General features: G+C 34.4%; 1 protein-coding gene across 1 annotated transcript; it reads left to right on the forward strand.

Moving 5' to 3' along the window:
* Positions 1-1,491: 1,491 nt before the first annotated feature.
* Positions 1,492-8,470, forward strand: SLITRK6 (SLIT and NTRK like family member 6). The gene is made up of 2 exons (XM_005516438.2): positions 1,492-1,586; positions 4,930-8,470. The coding sequence occupies exon 2, from the start codon at positions 4,945-4,947 to the stop codon at positions 7,465-7,467; it is 2,523 nt and encodes an 840-aa protein (XP_005516495.1). The 5' UTR covers positions 1,492-1,586; positions 4,930-4,944; the 3' UTR covers positions 7,468-8,470.
* Positions 8,471-20,206: the final 11,736 nt, after the last annotated feature.

Raw genomic sequence — 20,206 nt, forward strand, 5'->3', positions numbered from 1 at the left:
ATTGGTAATGACAACTGATAATGAATTGGTAATTCCAAAAAAATTGGAATCTGATTGGAGGTTGTAGTAAACAGTCTGAGTAGCAATCCGAGGCACAATAAGAACAAAAACAGAAATGTTATGCTCTAGAGGGCAAATATGCTGCAGCACCTATTGTTGCTCACCAAAAGGTTTTGTGACTCTGTGGCAGTGAGATGAACAAGGAAGTAGCATTGCCACTTATAAAACCATCCCTTGCAATGCAGGAGGGATAAGGAAAATCCTCCTTGCATGGAATAAACATTTTCCTATAGTTGTATTTGCTAATTAATTGTTTATGAGCACAAAGTAAATAATAACTTAAGCATGATACATGCCTTTAAAAATGCCCTCCCCCAAGCCAGACTGTTTTTTATCGAAGCAGCGTTTAATGGAAATGCAATTCAATCTCACATGGACAGATACCAACACTGTGCTAACATCTGTAAAACAGAAAATTACAATCAACCCAGTCTTCTTCCTACAGAACATGATGGGCAGTTTTAAAAAGGGCTGACAGCAGTCATTGTGCAAGCATAAGCACTAATATTCCAAAATCTTATTTTCCCAAAAGTAAGTATGTACAAGTGTGCATACTCACCCCTACCCCAGGTTCACTGAGTGGACTGGATTAAAAGCTTTTTAGTCTCATTTATATATTTGAATAATTCTGCACTTGAACGTAACAGACATATTTTCCAGGGGACAAAGTTTCCCTTGTGGTGTGTTTTGTGGAGTCTGTTTGGACTGGAATGCTTTCAGGTTTCTAAAGCAAGCATTTGCAGATACAAACTAAGTGCAAGGTCTGCCCAAGAGAACAAACTGCAAGAGTGGATGTTTACTGTTTTGCAAAATCGGGCATTAAAAGTCCTTAAGCAATCTAGAAGATATTTAGCTGAATTTTACTTTCTGAGGCTCACTTAGATAAGGGGAAAAGGAGGTGAGAGAAATTGCAGGAGGAGGAGCTGATCTGTCTCAAGGTGGAGCTGTATCTTGTATTAAATGACATTGGCAGATTAAAGCTCTCTGGTGGGGAAGGGCTTAAAGGCTGAGTCAAAAGCCAAGAAGTCTCTTTATTTACGCCTACCTCCCAGCCCCTGGCAATCTGACTAATAACAAACTGAGCTAACAAGAAAGACTAGAAAGAACAGAGAGAACACAGGAGCAGCTTGCATCTAAAAATCTGACAAACCAAGTGATCAAGTCAAGCTCTGCTGAGCATCTTGTTTGTTTACCGCATCCAAATGCTTGCAAACAGTTAACTATATGCAGAAAAGTCAGCCTAGCTGTGAAGTATGCTGTGAATTTTAATTGAGGAAAAAGGACAACTGCTTACAGGATGGTCTGACGTGCACGGCTGCCTGGAAGATTTTTCAATCGAACGCTTTGTACTTTGTCTTCTGAGCAAGGATTTTAACTTTATGGAGCTGTAGTATTTACCGGAGCTTACAGCAAAGGGAAACTCAAAAGAAAGTGTGCATTTTTCAGAGGGAATAATTACATTGCATGGAAACAGCTGCTCCAACTGTGCATTACTGAGTGTATCAGGGAGTGCTGCTGCTGTACAGGTAAGAAAGACTCCAGTCAGTTAATTAGCTAAGCACATGAGAATTTCATTTCTCAGTATAAGTTGCACTTATTTTTCTGCATGATTTTGTATAACTTTTATGTTAAATGATGGCAGTTTATGCTGTATTTTAAACAGTTTGCAGGCACATTTATTCAAAGTGATTACTGTGTAGAATATGTGCATTAAGGGAGTGCTGTTTGTGAATCCCTTGGGGAAGAGGAATGGGTGTTTGTTTTTACTTCTTCAAGTGCAAAAGTGGTCTTAAATGCATCATCTGACTGTGATTCCCTTAAGAATTTAATAAAAAAATCCCAAAGGCTTTTAGAAATTGTTAATTCTTAGCCTGGGCTTTGAAAATCATCAACATATAAATATATATATATATATATATTTAACTAGCTGAATTAAAACATCCAAACAAATAAACCCCCAAGCATAAAGAAACAAGTTATTTCAATGTTTTAAAACCAAACCAATTATTACTTAGTAAGCATGAGATGCCTTTCCTGTAAGGTGACTACTTCTAAAAGTATTCAACTTTGCCTCATAGAAAGAACTGTGACATTTTTTAGTCTTTTAGAATTCTTACAGAGTTTAGTTTGATGCGGTCAGCAGTGACTTACATGAAAGCAGATAAAATGAAAAAAACCTTAAGTTACTATGTAGAATTTGCTGAAAAACCTCACCACATGAAAAGGTCAGTTTTTCAAGTCTTTCAAATTACATTTTGTTGTATTGCGAATTCTTTCAGTTAAATGTTAGACATCTGTTATATGAGAGCAGTTATTATTTTACAATAGTAGCCCACTGAGAACTTCATTACATGTTTCTGAGTGTTTAGAAAAAGAAAAGAAAACTGGAGAAAGGAAGAAAGAATACAACTCTCCTATTAATTTTTACTCTGTGTGTGTATATATATGTGTGTGAGAGAGTTCTGGCAGTGCTGCTTACAGAAGTATGACGATGATTAAACTATGAATGTTTTCCAATTGCTTACAAATGTTGTTACTTTCATCTCTGAGAGGAGGGCTTTCATTTTTATAACCTAATTTCTCCATATGAAATAGAATGCAGTATGCCTTGCAGATTTTTATTTTTTTATTTAATTTTGCTCAGGGAGTTTATAAGTGTTGTTTGAATTTGATGCAGATTGACACAGGAATTTCTAATGAGAAAAAGTGTACAGAAAAAAAGTTGAATTAGTCATAGTGTAGCTTTGAAGGCAGTATCTGTGTCAAGAGCTTGTATTTTTTTACCTTGGGTCACTGGAAAGGATAGTGATGCATGTAAAGCAAGAATAAGTCTCTAGCATAATATGATTCTAGAATTATTCTGCATACTTCAAAATAGCATCTTGACATGATATGTCTTATCCAATATTTTTTTGAAAAACAGACTTAAAGGCATATATATTAATCATAGGCAGCTGGAGTTCAAGGAGGGTTATATGAGACAACAAAATTATATTGCAACTACTAAAATAAAGATGAAAGCTCATGTGTTTAAGGACACTACTCACTCTGTGAATTGCACTTATTACTTCTAAACTCATATTTCTACTCTCACTTATCAGAAGCTAATAATGGATAAAAACAAAATTCACTGTGCACACATTTGTTGTTGTTCTTTTTGTATGTGTCTTTATGTGTGTAATACTCATGCCACAGCATTTAAGTGCCTGCATGTGTAAAGCTTTGCAATCTGTTCTCAGGGAAGCCTTGAAAAATAGTGTTTCTAGTAACCAAGGTGCATGATATTTAAAATATGCATTGATGAAATGCCAAATCATATGGCCACACTATAAAAATGTTCATTCATGTGGTTGAATTGATCCTTGTAAAAGGTTCTAATCTTTCAGAAACTAACACAGCTGGTTATGTAGTGACATTCTGTACTTCATGTTTCAATAGCTTAGTTTGAAACATTCTGACCTTTGTCAGAGAAATTACTTAGGAATCTTGCTTAGTTCAGTCCTCAAATAAATAGCACACCCCATAAACCTTACTGTTTTTTAAATCATCCACTGCATTTTAGATAGGTTATTTTTTTTGCTATTATTTACTTTTCTGGAAATACTTAACCTAAGATTATAAACAGTGATTTCACTCTACCTTATAGATCAAGAGTTAGCATTGGTCTTGCTAATTAGGTAGCCTTGACAGAAAGAAACAGAGAATTTTCTAATAGAATTTAGGATAAATTAATTCAAACCAATAATAAATAACAGATTTTAACACCTAAATTTTGCTTGAGACTCCATAGCTGTACTGTAATGATGCATTTATCAATTGTTTCAAAGTTTAAGATCAGATTGAAAGGTGATAATTATATTACATAACATATGGTTGATACTGGTGATAATTTCTAATTTGTAAAGCACAGTCAATTCTATATACACTTCACTGTGAAAATTGATGATTACAATCATTGAAAGGAGTCTAATATTAATCTCAAAAAAAGTTTGCCCTTGCTTTCTTCTGTCTTCTGACATCTACTGCATTGTCAGTTCTCTCTTTTTAGTATTAATTTGTATTAAATTTTTTTGTATGCATATTATATGCAAATATTACACACTATTGTGTTCTGTAGCCCCACTTTCACTGACAAACTAAAATATATGCATTAGAAATTAAGCAAAGAGAGATGAATATTTTGTCTACTTCCTTTTCTGTTTGTGGGTACAAGAATTTCAGAGGAAATACCCTCTGATTTCCATAGATAATGCAGAACCGTGGAGAGATTCCCTGTATCCTGACAGAATGAACTTTTTCTCACAACATATTACTGATCCAAATCAAATCTTATTTCTTCTCTTCAGCAGCTGAATAACATTGAGTTAATCTTAGCAAGGTACTCTTAAAATTGGCAGTGCTATGTAGTGACACAAAGCAATGATTCAAAATTAGCTTTGATATAAGTTGCTTGGGACAGTAAATTATTACTACTGTCCAGTGGCAGTCTATACAGTAGAGACATATAAATAAATAAGTATATAAATAAAGCCAACACTGATTGTTCCCTACGTTGGATATCAGCATGAACATACTGAAGATTTCCCCTTATGACTCTATTTTTTCATTCAGTATGGTAAACTAAATATATATTCTCTAAGTAGAAAATAATGCAAGTGTTTTACACAATATGATATTGTTTGGAAGGTGAAGTAGCTCAATGACAAGCATTAGGAATGTTTTTTTTCTCATTGTTGCCCCAGGGGGAAAAAAACAAAACAAATAACAAAACTCCCAAACCCTGTGAAATCATGACTATTATTTTTCTTTTTTTGTTCTTTTTTTTTGTTTGTTTTGTTTTGTTTTGTTTTTTGTTTTGGTTTTTTATAGAATCTGCTGGACAAGATGAAGCTTTGGATTTTTGTTCTATGGTCAATTGTGGTTGCATCTGATCCTTTCCAGTCACAGCCTTCTTTTTCTACAGTCAGAGGATCTTGTCAGAGTCTGTGTTCCTGTGAAGAAAAGGATGATACCATGATTATCAACTGTGACAAAAGAGACATCAAGATGATATCAGAAATAAATGTCCCACCATCACGGCCTTTCCATCTTAATCTGTTAAACAATGGTCTGAGTATGTTACACGTGAATGATTTTGCTGGCCTTGTTAATGCTGTTTCTCTGCATCTTGGTTTTAACAATATAGCAGATATTGAGCCTGGGGCTTTCAATGGTCTCAGCCTTCTTAAGCAACTTCATATCAATCACAATTCTTTGGAAACACTTAAAGAAGATACGTTTAATGGATTGGAAAATTTGGAGTTTCTTCAAGCAGACAACAATTTCATCACAGTGATTGAAGCAAGTGCCTTCAGCAAGCTCAACAGGCTTAAAGTGCTTATTTTGAATGATAATGCCATTGAGTATCTTCCTCCAAACATATTTCGTTTTGTGCCATTGACCCATTTAGATCTGCGTGGAAACCAGTTGCAGACACTGCCCTATGTTGGCTTTTTGGAACACATTGGAAGAATACTAGACCTTCAGTTGGAAGACAATAAATGGGCCTGTAACTGTGATTTGTTGCAGCTGAAGATATGGCTAGAAAACATGCCTCCTCAGTCTATAATAGGGGATGTTGTATGCAACAGTCCTTCAGTTGTCAAAGGCAGCATATTAAGCCGGCTGAAAAAAGAATCACTTTGTCCCACCCATCCTGTTAATGAACTTGAAGATCCTTCAGGATCACTGCCCTTGGTTGTAACCACCTCTATCAGTGATAACCATCTATCAACTAAGGTGATTCCTCTCCTGAAAGCTCCTACTAAAGAACCAAGTTTAGTGCTTCATACTTCCAAGCCTACTACGTTTCCAGTAATCTCTTGTCCTGTCCCTTGTCACTGCACCAGCCATATGCTCTCAGGAGTTCTTATGCACTGCCAGGAGCGAAATATTGAAAGCTTGTCTGATTTAGGACCCCCTCCTCCAAATCCTAAAAAGCTTATCTTAGCTGGAAATATTATTCAGACACTATTGAAATCAGATCTTGTGGACTATGCCAGCCTGGAAATGCTTCACCTGGGGAACAATCGCATTGAGATCCTTGAGGAAGGTTCCTTTATGAATCTGACTAAACTACAGAAACTGTATCTCAATGGGAATCATCTTACAAAGCTAAGTCAGAATCTCTTCCTTGGCCTTCAGCACCTTGAGTACTTGTACCTTGAATATAATGCCATCAAAGAAGTTTTGCCAGGGACATTTAATGTAATGCCAAAACTGAAAGTCCTCTACCTAAATAACAACCTTTTGCAGGCTTTGCCACCCCATATCTTTTCAGGTGTTCCCCTCACCAGATTAAATTTGAAAACAAACCAATTTGCTCATTTGCCAGTTAGCAATGTCTTGGATGAACTGGATATGCTGGTACAAATTGAACTTGAAGACAACCCTTGGGACTGTACTTGTGATTCTGTTGGACTGCAAAAATGGATACAAAAATTGAGTAAGAATACCATGATGGGTGACATTTTTTGTAAATCTCCTGGGCACTTAGCAAAAAAAGAATTGAAATCCCTAAACAGTGAAGTTTTGTGTCCAGGTTTAATAAACAGCCCTGCCCTACCAACTCATGCCAGTTTTGTAGTTGTGACAACTTCTTCTCCTACTGCCAACACAGCAGACACCATCCTGAGGTCCCTCACAGATGCTGTCCCACTTTCTGTTCTAATATTAGGACTGCTCATTGTGTTTATAACTATTGTATTTTGTGCAGCAGGAATAGTTGTTCTTGTTCTGCACCGGCGCCGAAGATACAAAAAGAAACAAGCGGATGAGCAAGTGAGGGACAGCAGCCCTGTCCACCTTCAATACAGCATGTACGGGCATAAGACAACACACCACACCACGGAGCGCCCAGCTGCCACTCTCTATGAGCAACGAATAGTTACGCCCATGGTTCAGGTGTACCACAGCCCCTCCTTCAGCCCCAAGCATACCGAGCAGCAACAGGAGGAGGGAAGTGAGAAGGAAGCTAATGATTCCAAATATCTTCGCCGAAGTCTCCTGGAAAGAGAGAACAGTTCACCGCTCACAGGTCCAAATGTCAAATACAAGGCTACAGATCAATCTGCTGAATTTCTGTCTTTTCAGGATGCTAGCTGTTTGTATAGAAACATTATTGAAAAAGAGAGAGAACTGCAGCAACTAGGGATCACAGAGTATCTAAGAAAAAATATTGTCCAGCTCCAGCCAGAGGTGGAAGTTCGTTATCCTGGAACACATGAAGAGTTGAAGCTAATGGAGACACTCATGTACTCCAGGCCAAGAAAGGTTTTTCTAGAACAAACTAAAAATGAATATTTTGAGCTCAAGGCTAATTTACATGCTGAGCCTGACTATCTGGAAGTCCTGGAGCAGCAAACGTGAAGTGATACATTGGGCTGGGGCTGAATTTCTGTGATTTTACTTTAAGGTGGAATCATTGTAAATGAAAGTGCCTTATAATAACATGTCAACAGTCAGAACTTAAGCACAGCAGTAATCCTAGCAAAGAAAAACTCAGGGATCACTGTGGGAAGCCATGGGGTTGTGTGCAGGCAATACGTTGCACCCGAAGTTAGACAAGAATTTTGTGTGATTGAAATGTGGGAGGAAGATTGCTTATTGCACTATTCCTCATCATTTTGAAAAGGTGTTTATGCCACTCTCTGTTCTGTTCTCTGTTTCCCAACCTATGGAAGAAAATGTTCATTACCTTAATCCCTTCTTTTTTCCCTCCATTTAATTGGATTCCTTTAAAAAAACAAAAACAAAAAAAAAACCAAAAAAAAGAAAACCCCGACAACTGTGTTTGTATTTATAACCTTAGAGTGTGTATGTTAGGTTAGTACATGCACTGCATACATGACCACTGTCTACAACTACACCTAACATACCTTTGTAATAAATATAAAAGGAGTTGAAAAGTTGTCATACTAAATGTCAGTTAAAAAGGAAAAAGGCTAAAATATTTTTTGTGTATTCACCCAGAGCCTGCAAATATTTAAGTATTTTACATGGAACTTCATGTGTATCAGTATGTGGAAGGAAAAATATGTAACTATGTTTACCCGACATCTTCAACAAAGAAAACTGCAAGCCTTTTGCTACTTTCCCTATCTGATAGCTTTACCTAAGTTTGGACAATCTTTTCTTGAGCTGCTGCTATAAAATATTGTGCATCACTGGTGTTTCAACTCATAATCCTGGGCAATTTGAAAAGCTACTGAGAATCAGCTGTAAATATGTTACTGTGTTGAATAAGTTTGATTTTTTTTTTAATCTATATATATACATATGTATATAAATAACTTCTGTGCTGGCTTTAAATATTCTTGAAGGAAATGAGTTTGCTGTGGCTAGGAATTTCCAGGTGCAAATACAGGTCCTTTTCCACCCTAACCAAAAGCAACACTCAGACAGAATAACAGCAACAATACACACATGAGGAAGAATAATAGTATTTAGCTATTTGTACAAAAATATATTTTCTGAAATTAGAAGAAAAATAAAGTGTTGTGGGAAAAATAGGTTACAAACACGTAGAACACTGCAGGTTTATTTTTGCAATGAATTCTCGCTAGATTTATATTTACTATTTATTCTGTATAATTTTGTATTTTTTTTCTTTCCAACTCACAAGAAAAAAAAAAGCTTATTCCTGGCTGATTTTCAAGCTAATCAAGGAACTGCTCTCTATTAATGAAAAATAAATAAAGAGTTTTTTAAATGTCTTTTTCTTAAAGATCACTTTTTAAAGAAGGCAGCAACTTCTGCATGCACAAGTTTAAAACTATTTGGGAATTAAACACAACTCTCACTCTTGTCATGTGGACAGAAGCATCTTATCCTGAGTGCAGTAAGGCCATTCAATTTCTGTGCATGACTGACATGGTGCCAAAACACAATTTATGACCTTCATTTATCTTCCTCCAAGCAAATCTTTTGTAAACTGACTATGCATGAGGTTTTCTAATTCTTATTTGTAAAGTGAAAAATCAGCTTAATTATTACATGTATACATATGTATGCTAAATTTAGCATTGAAGTCTTGATAAAGTAAAAAGATATATTCTTTGGTTCAAAATACTGTCCATGTCTTACCTATTTGTATATACAAATGAGAGTTCTTCATATTCTTCTACATAAGTTTCTGACAGAAGAATTTACTACATTACACATGAAAGTCAGATTCTCAGTTCTTTCAAATTTTCATAGACATAACAACTTCTATGGTGCTATACTAATTTCTGCAGTTTGAGGATCTGACCGCATTTTGTCTCTGTTAACAAATCTACTTCCTTATTAATATTTTTGAGGTGTTACCAGTTTGTTATGGAAGTAAAACTTGTTGGCTTACAAAAAGAAATATTTCAGTTATTAGAGAAGAAATATTATTTCTTCTTTCTATATCTGAGAATAATTTATTCAGAAAACCTGTCTATTTTGGAAGATTATGTGGTGACAACATATTTGTTTCATTGCTATCTTTATTCCAGACAATGAAAGACAATACTGAGTATTCCTCATGCAGGTAAGAGTGACAAAAAAGGAAATATGTAAGTGAAATAATTTTGCATTAGATTAGATATATGACATTATTTTAGATGTACTTGCACATGTAAATGTTGCACATGACTTGCTATAGAACCTATGGAAACCCATGCCTGGATCTGTAGGAGTAACTGGGGGCCAGGTGGGAAGGCTTAGAGCATAAAAACAACACAAGATGTCTCAATTTAAAGAATTTAGTTTCACACAGGAAAAATTTCAAATAAATTTATTATATGGAATAATTAAATGTAGTTTAAAAATTGAATTTATTTCATGGAAATAGCACTGTAAAGCTTTGAACACTGAATCAGGCCCATTAACTTGTTCTTTTTCAAATTCTCAGAGATCTCAAATTAGTGTAGAGAAAGAAATCAGAATACAAATGTAAATGGCACTTGATAACAGAGTTTGTTATTTCGGTGGCTTTGATTTCAGTAGTTATTTCCAAATAAAAAATGCGTGTAAAAATAACACCCTGCAATTGGCAAGACACGGGGAAATGGTGATTCAAGCCCTCAGGCTTAGATTTAAGAGAAATAGCTTCAGACTAAAGACAATTGCCACATGCACAGATGTCACTTTGCTTAGCTGCTAACAGTTATTTGGCAGAATGTTGAGGACAACTGTGTGGAAAACATTCTTTTCCCTTGCAGTCTGAAAGCATCAGAAAGAAGAGTGAGCTAAATTAGTGTCAAAGCAAGTCAGTTACACAGCTGTATTGGAGCCTCGCTCAGCAGGATTAAAGAGACCTTTGCCATTTAGCTTTCCTTCAGGAGGGAGAGTCATGCCTTTCACTTTATAAGGACAACTGTGCTCTGTGGCAGTCCATAACACTGCAAGTGGTGTGGCAGTATCCAGGAATCTCTAGGATGTGGCTTGCTGTCCACTCCGCTTTCCTATCATCATGTTGCCTACTGGGCTGCCATGTAGTGAGTTTTTATAATGAGAGAGAGGGGTCTGCCTATTGCCTTACATTCAAATTTTTCTAGCTATGAGGAAAGTTTACACTACCATAACAAAAAAGGACAAACATTTGACCTTATACGATCATTCTTCAGCTAAAGAAAATCATTGTCTGCCAATAAAAATAAAATCATGATAAAAGAAAAGCATCACACAAGAAAGAAGGTTGAGGTATCTATTTCTAAAAAGTTCTTCAGAATATTGTAACAACTGGAAATGTTTCATTAATGTTATTGACGTTTGCAGAAAGCTGTGAAGAGTATTCATAAATTTTCTTGTTAAAACCCTATTGTCATATATATTTATTTTTTTTTTCAGTGACAGGCACAGTTAAGTGGTTTGATACATTTTTACTTAGCTAGAATAATGGAGGTTGGAAGGCAACGCATGTTTGACAGTGTGCAACAAAGTGGATCCATTTTTCTCCTGTCAGCATGATAGTTTAATTGAGTGCAAGAACAGTGCTTCATCAAGCTCACTGGTGTAAGTGGCAGCTGTGTTATTGTTGCTAAGGTACCTCAAGGTAACCAACACTACCATTTTTTGCCTCATATTTGAGTGAAGAAAATATACTAAGTAACATGACAGACCTGTTCCCTAAATAAATATATTTAAACAATCAATTACACTTTTTTTTTAATTTTAAACTGTTCTTACCTTTTACACTTCACAAAAGACAAATGTATTTCCCTTTCTTTTTTTTTCCTGCTACAGGTAATTTTTCCACAGACTTTTAGTACTGGTACTTTATTATATTGCCTGCAGTGATGTCTCTCCAAGCTTTTTAAAAGAAAAAAACCCCAACCCACACTTCAAAAACCCTATCCAATGACTATAAATGCACACATCAATTAGTGTATTTGCCTGCTCAGAAATGGCCTGATATTTTTACAAATTCTTTTCCATTTGAAGGACAGATCAACCTTCCCATTATCTATTCCAGACTGAAAACTAGTCTATACTTATTTTCAGTGATGTGTCAAACCTATCAGATTTGAGTATAATCCTTTTTAGCTTGCAGTCATTGTTTCTCTGATTGAAATCTGAGGATCAGTTTTCAGGCCCTCTTTGCATGACAAAAAAGTTCCCTATATGACTCCAAATGGAAGATATTTGCCATGTACCACTTACCTACAAAGACCTTATTAATTGTACAGTACAATAAACTGAAGAAATCAGTTTGACCAGGATGGGAAACCACACCATGTTAGAACGATCCATTTCTTGTATATTAATAAAAAATTATATTTACCACAAATAAGATATTATTTCACAAGATAAAGTAATAGTGGCAAGAGCAAAATGGGGACTGATTCTCAAAGTCATCACCATAAGGAATTCTGGATTATCATTCTGAGGATGTCAGTGTCTACAGCAATACACTTTTTCAGTCACACCTAAACTGAATCTTCACCTAAATCTGCATGTTCCATGTAGATGTACTGAAATCAACCTGAGATTAAGGACCAATCAAACACCTAATTCAAATGATCAGAAACTTTCTTAAGACTGGCACATTTGTCTTCTGTTGTACTCCCTAACACAGAATACCTGCATTTCCATCAATGAATTTCATGCTCAGCCATAGACTGCCCTCTGACATTACAATCTGTTGCAATTGAAATCTACTCCTTGGAGAGTTTCTTCAGGGTATACATTGCCTTCAGTGGTGAGTTCCTCTTGGACCTGATGATTGGTGCACCACTGGGGATTTGAGACTGGGAAGATAATCTTGTTTTATAAGTCAAAAACTGCCTTTTATTTTTCAGTTTTCTGAAGTTTATGATATTCTTGATGTTGTTTGAGGAGCCAAATCCTTTTGTTCCTTAAAACAGAAGTGAACTGTAGCTGGAATCAATATGCTGAAGTTAATCTCCATACTGAAAAGATAAAGCATGGTGTTTTCTTTCCTGCACATCCCCTAACAGTCAGCCTTGGCTTTTTGACACAGCAGAACAAATTCTAAAGAGCCACAGTCTAATGGAAAGCAGCTAACGTCTAGGAAGAACATAAAAGGCCAGATGCTCTTCAGCTCTATGAATGCAAGATGTGATGAAGAATTTTTATTTTATTTATTTAACTTCACCAAGATGCAAGAGTGCAAGTACATGTGCACTGTACATTTCATAAAACATTTACCAAGTTTCATGTTCTAAGACATTAACTTCAAAACAGTATGTGAATTTTACTACTGGAAGGACTACTTCAACTTGATTTTTACTTATAGTCTGTGAAATGGAATGTTGGAATAGAGAAAAGAAGAAACAATATGGTTTCATGTTTCTAGGAGAAATGTTATTTATTGTAACTTCAGCTGTTTTTGTTTAAAAATTCATCCAGATTATTTCATCTTTGGATAATTGTTCTAAAAGTTGAGAATCATTAAAATTCTAGTTGTAATTATTTACCAAATAAACAACATAAGAGTAGATAATTAATTGTTCAAATAGAAAGAAATCTAAAACCTTTTATTTATGAAGAAATCCTATAGCATGCTAGCATAAACTTGCCTTTTAAAAGAAACTATGACTTTTTTTGTTAGCTCCTAAAAGTTATTAATATTTTTAGTTTTAAGAGACAGCTCAGCATTTTTTGCATTTTTCAAAATTCAAAGCCAACTTAACACTTCCAGGATGACACATATTTAAGTTGAATGCATATTAAACAGTTCAATTCTAAGACATATTAACAAAAAAAATGTTTTCAACTATATTCTGCTACTTTCCCTCTTTTTCCCTACTGAAATGGTGTAGTGTACTATGCAAAAAAGAAAGAAAAAAAAAGTACATTTCCTGATCAAGGAGACCAAACTAGACAAATTCTTTTGTATCTTTGCTATACGTCCTTTTTGGAAAGTTGAATATAATGGATTCCCATCCCTAAAGCACAGTGTGTTTACACAGCTCATATGGCATGTGAAACAGGATTTGGTCTAACTAGTAGTCTATGCAAGCATGCTCTTTTGCAAGTCGAAGGCTGTTGACACTGCACTTTTAAAAATTTTGTGTGTCAAATAACTTTTAGATATACATGTTAGATCAAACCCCATAAATATCAGATATTTATGAAACTTGGTACAAGAAGTTTCAACTTGATACAAACAAAATTCCAGGCTGACAATTCTGGGCTACTTTATTGGAATCCAGACACCCTGGGATTTTGAGTACTTGGAGGGGAGTGAAAAACATCCATGATTTTTTATAAAGGAAGGGTTCCTGAGCAACAGTTAAAGGCTTAGATTGTTTTTCTCATCTTGCTCATCTTGAGGTGTTCAATGTTCCACAATGTATCACATTACTTAAAAATGTAAAACATCACTAAATTGGAAATGCAGCATTTAGACGCCATTGTTCATAAAAAGTAAATATGAAAAATGAAATAATAATGAAATGAAGATTAGCATTTGGAGATTTTACTTGCCTTATGTGTTACACAAGTGTCTTCAAGTAATATATCACTTCAGGAGAGATGGGGGTAGATGGAATTGGTGTCTATTGATCATTCACACATTCAGATTTCCTGAAGGGAAATGTTTTGCAGAGGATATCTATTTTCATGCTGCCATACATGATAGTATGAAAGCTGAATCATATTTTATAGATTCTAAACTAATTGTTTATTATAGGCTTTAAGGACTGAAATGCCATCTGAAGTTTGACTACTTGCAGTCTCAGACTACATTATTATTTTTATTCATAAAAGTGATGATAGAATATACAGAAGCTTTATTATTTTCCCACATAAAAGCAATCATGCAAAGAAAAAAATTCCCCTCTGAATTTTTGATTAATGCCCTGATTAAAGGGCCATAAAAGCTAAGGAATTAGGTTTTTTAGATACAGAATGATGCAGAAGAATCTTAGAAGACTATTGTTTTGTCTGCACAGATAGATATAGAAAGAAAAGTGCTTACAAAAGCATTGGGGTGTTGCTGCACCAAATTTTTTTCCAAACAGCATAAGTTGGAACTGGACAAGACTAGCGCCTATTCTTAACTTAAGACCTGACCTGACCTGACCTGACCATATCCTAAGAAATACCTCACAAAATTTGTTCTGAAGACTCCCACAACACGGTTTCCTGAAAAACTGAAAGGTATGTGTCTGTTTCTTCCACTAATTTTTTTCTAACCCCTGAGTATGCTAAGAGGATCACAGCGTGGGTTATAAAGATAAATGTGATTTAGTAAACACCTAAAAGATATTTGAATAATAAAAAAAACTTTCTTCAATAGTGCAGCACTGAGATACAAAACCTAAAGTAGCCTTAGCCACTTGAAGCAGGAGGATGGACTAGACAGCCTCCATAGATCCCTTCCAGGGACAAAATCTGTGGTTCTAATACGATTCTGCAAAAGATTTTTTAGGGCAAAATAGTCTACAGACTTTCTTTTCTATACACAGGCTTCCTGAACATGGAATGAAGGAAGAAGGTAATATTCACCAAACACTCATGAAATAAAAGGTTTTCATGTAACTCTTGCAAAATGCAGAGATGCAGTAATATGAACGTTGAATCAAATAAACAGTACTTCTCCAATAATGCTATATTGATGATGGTGAGCTGTGGCTACCTAAGTTTATTATTAAAAGCACTTTCTTCCAGAATAGATGAGTTCAGGTTTCTAAATAAAATACTGAAACATTCTGAAACGCTTGAAGAGTGATCCATTATCTGTACTGGTTGAATTAATGATCCTTGTTTTCTTGACATACTGCTGGTATAATTCTTCACTCACTTCAAAGGTAACAATCTTAGTTTTTCAAAGGTTCTTCCAGGTTTTAGAAGTATTTAATATGTTCTGTTTGTCAAAAGGACAAATTATTAAGACATATATGAGTACTTTATGCTTTAAATTAAAAAATATTTTTATATAAAAATTCTACTTTAAATCTTTCAAATTATGAAGCAGCACTTGGAACAAGATTCTTTGGTCTAAAATCATTAAAATATTTCTAGTATGTATTCATTGCTCTCTGCATAACTTATATATTTCTCTTTATCATTCACCTCTTTTACTTCTTTCTTTTTCTTCTTTTTTTTTTTTTTTTTAACTTTCTTTTTTCATGTATGTAAAATAAAAATAAATTTAAGTTGTGGGGTTTTAGGTAGCAACTGTCTAAGTGTTTGTTGTTCACCACTGGCCAATGATCTCTATTATGGGCTTTTAAAACAACACAGATATTTAAGTTTCTAATAAACTTACAAGTGTATAACACCTTATTTTTGTTCTTTTCTCTTTTGGGGTAAAAAGATCACAATGCAAACAAGCAAATAAATATTTATATGAGGAGGGAGAGAAAAAGAATTATATCTCAAGTTGACTTGGAATTTTCCATTGAAGTACAGCTTGATGGGAAAATATGTAATCAAAACTCTCAATATTTCACACAGGAAGACTTCTCCAAAGCTAACACCTATTTCTTAGGTTGAATACAATTGTCAATAATTAAATATTTCAGTTTGTCAGAATGTTGTATTATGATATTGCTGACTTCTAATCTTTCCTAGAACCCTATAGAAATTTTACAAGGTAAGCTTATAATTAATTTTTTCCTCTTGAAAAAGTTTATTCGACACTTTTTATTGCGTCTTTAAAATTTTCCTTCTTGCTAGATTTCTGGAAGACCTGGTTGCATAGAAGTTATAAGAGATTGTGAAATACAGATTGCCAGATAGCAGATTATTATGGAAGTTCTGATATGAGTTTTAGTATCTCTTACAGAATAAATTTGGCAAAATTAAAATGGAATGTTTTGCTTTAGGAATTATATGCTTTTCTACTCCTTATAATTGAACATATTTATGAACAACTTTTAATAAATATTTTGCTATTTTACTTCCTATTTTCTTACAATCCTTAGCAAATTTGAAATTCCGACTTTTTTATTTGACCTAATGTGTGTAAAATACAGCAGCTCGTTTGCATAGCCTACTAATATTATCAGTTCTCATTACCCTAGTATAAGAATACAAATTGCTAGGTTTGTGTGCCAGACTCTTAAAATGCATTCCTGGATAGGATCTCTCATACCAACTGACTGCAAGCCCTGGGAGCCTCTGCAGGAGCTGCTTTTGGATTGGTTGCTGATGATTATTCCAACCTTCTAAAGGAGATTGTGAAGGAAATAAATTGCATCATATATTCAATGTTCACATGGCAGATGAAAGAGCTAAGGAACTTATTACCACAACCTGGAACTGCTGCTAGGTGTGGATCAAATTTTTTTTACTGCAATTCCCTTCTAACTAGTTTAGAGACATGAGATCATAACTACTGAGAAATGTTTTTTTTGGTTTTTTTTTGTTAATGTATTTAGGAAAGTATAAAGTCATCCTCTGTGTAAGATCTTGTCCTATTTCCTCAGGTTTTGATGGGTTTGATTTTTTTTTCCTTAAATATTAATTTTCTTTTCTTCTTCTTAAGTATCTAAGTCATAAAAAACTACTTACTTTTCCTTGATATGCAGAAATAGATATAATTATTTGAAGACTAATTGCTGTGGAGCAAGAGGAAACTGTCTAATATATTAATGTTGCATAATTATTTCTTCTTTTCTTTTTAAACATCATCCTCTGACTCAGTCTTCAACTTTGCCTATGAGACTTTTCCTAAAGAGAATATTTTTTCCTGTTTTCACCAGCAAAGCAGGAACAAACAATTGAGAGGAAAAGATTCAGAAAAGATTCACTCCTAACATATCTGTGGCAGAGGTTTGTGTGTTTTTCTACCCATTTACCTATTAATCTTTGTTGAGGTGTTGGTGTAATGATAGATCAGTTTTTCCACTCCAGCAGCCATTACATGTGTTTGTCAATCATTCCTATTAAATATGCATTGGAGTACACAACTGGCCCATTGACAGATTAAGCTTCAAATTCAGGAAGTTCAAGAAGTAATTCCATCTTTGGTAAAAGGTTTGAATTGTTTGTATGAGAGAAATGTGGCATATCAAGTATTTCCTTTATGGTTTGTAGTGAATATTAGGTGTATTAACAAAGATGAAATCCCAGTACATAAAAAAATTACAAGGTCCAGTGGACCTTCACTAAATCCAGAGAGGATCCTCCAGCTACTGATTCTAGAACCTCAACCTGCTTTGAAAATAAACCTGTGCTATTAGCAAGGATTTTCTGGACAACTAAACCATTAATTGAAATAACAATAAATGTTAGGCTTTGTGCTCATGATGGACTCCTTTTTGCCTGTAACAAAGTTTTAGTAGACACTTTCACAAAAATTTCTGGTGAATTAGACAGACAGGTATGATTAACAGGACTGAGTAATACATACAAAACAGAAAAAAAGGCTAAGGCTTAAGCACTGACACAATATTTAGGCAGACTGTCTTTTCCATTATTCCTTTAACAACCTCTCATCAGCAGAACACGAGGGTTGAACATGTCATATTCTGCACCATTTTAATTCAAAAACCACAACTTATAATAATCTTTCTGAAAGAACATTAGTTCGTAAGGCAAACAGCTTTTTTTTTTTCATTTTCATTGTTTCATTTAGTTTAAAATGTGGATTTTCTATGCTGGTATTGCTTTCTGAATCAGAATTTAATGGTTTCAAATTTTTTTCCAGAGCAAGAAATTTTCCCTATTACACATCCCACTTTTTAAATTATCAAGATAATGTTTTTTAAGAAATAAAAGATCTATATTTCCCTTTAATTTATACTGTTTATCTAGATTTGCTCCTAGAACTCTATTTTCCAATTAAGACTGTGACGTGCATTATTCAAATGAAGAGCTACTTCTTTCCATATATATGGAATGGAGTATAGTGAAAAGAAGGGTAATCCTTCTTAGTGGAGGCCGTGCAAGCGTTAAAACACAAGAAATAAAAAAATTACCTAAGGGACCTCTGTTCTGAAAATTTGAACATCTAAACAGTTTTAACAAAAGTTAGAAATTAAATAAGGTACAGAAATTGAGAAAGTGCAGGACGTATCATTTTTTATAATAAAGGAAGGATTAAAGATTTGCTGTTTCTGAAGTAGTCATTGAGAATTTAAGTAGAATAGTTAATAATTTTCCATAATTATTAATATTTTGCTCTTACACTAGTCATAGTCAAAGACTGTGTCACTTCCAGAGACATTGTAGGGACTGGATAGCCCTCTAATAAACACTTAATCAAAGATTGACTTAATGTAAAATGGACTATCTAAAATACATGGAATAAAAAAGTCCCTGGGATGATAGGATAAACCCTTTGTTTATCTTCATCTCTGTGTGGAGGTTGTGTCCACATGAACATGTTAGTGAGAAAGAAAAAGAGGCATTTATTTTTGGTGCTTGTCCCTTTTGACTTGCAGAACTGAATAGCATAATAAAAAAGCACCTGTAAATGTACATTGGGTTCTTCTTTATTTTGCCAAGGCCCTTTGATAAAACTTACCTAAATGACCAAAGCCACAAATGCACTGTTCATTTATTTTTTAAATATTTCCAGAGAGATTTCCTTATAGTTTATAGCAAATAGCTTAACTGTCATCCTTGTTAGCTTACTCTGGGATCTAACAGCAAATTACATTTTCTCTGATTTGTGGAAAAATCCCTTAGTAAAGTTTGAATTTAGCGTTCTAATACCAAGAATTTAACTCAGTCTCCCAGAGAGGTTATCACCTGTGTATTTTCTAAGAAAGAACTGTAACTTCATGGTCTTCAGAAGTAATAAGTCATTATATTACATAAAGGTATATTTGCAGAGAAAAAAAAAATAAATTAAACAATCTAACTCCAGGATGTATTAGTTTGTTTATCCTAGTGAAAAATCAGGAATTCCAAAACTTCATTTTCATTGCAAAAAAGTTTATGCTTGCATCTGCCCATATATATTGGCACATGACACATTTGTGTTAACATATCCTTTGAAGACATGAAAGAGAAAGAGGCTCATTCTTTGTGATAGAGTCTGGATTCTTCAGCAATGAATCACAGGTCTTTTTCACCATAGTTGAAGAGAGGTTAAGGCAGCACAAAGCAGCTGTACAGTGCCAAACCATTTATTTGAGTGTGATCACATGTACTCTCTAGTAACAAGGATGAAAATAATTTTGTTGATATTAAGGGTAAAACAACCAGATGTTTGAAAGAAATAAAACATCCTGGTCAAAATCACAGTCTAAAATATGCATATATACATATATAAAATATCCATGGTCTGAAGTATGTGTATATGGACATGCAGAAGCATGTATGCATGCATAAACTTCACATCTAAACAAAAAAAAAAAATTTTGAGCCACTTGGTGAAATATTAGAGGTGAACTGTGATTAAAGACTTCTGCAAAAAAAGCAGATGTGCAACAAGTAGAAATATTTCCTGTTTATTCAAAACCATTTTTTACTCAAAAAAGGGTTCAGCTTAAAACCTGCTGTCAGGTTTGTGCCATAGTTAAAGAACTATTTGGAGCAGCTGGAAAAAGACGAGACATCAGAATGACTGAGTGGCTAGGAAATATGATTTCTGTGAAAAGATTAAATGAACTGGAACTGGTCATCCTAATGAACACTATGAAAGAAGCAAGATGACAACCGTTTAAATACTTAAAATTATAATATAAGGATAAAAGGATTTCAAAAGTAATAATGGTCC

This window comes from Pseudopodoces humilis, chromosome 2 (genome assembly GCF_049639895.1).
Source record: "Pseudopodoces humilis isolate 2021_Gansu_Grassland_sample_001 chromosome 2, ASM4963989v1, whole genome shotgun sequence".
Classification (NCBI taxonomy): Eukaryota; Metazoa; Chordata; class Aves; order Passeriformes; family Paridae; genus Pseudopodoces; species Pseudopodoces humilis.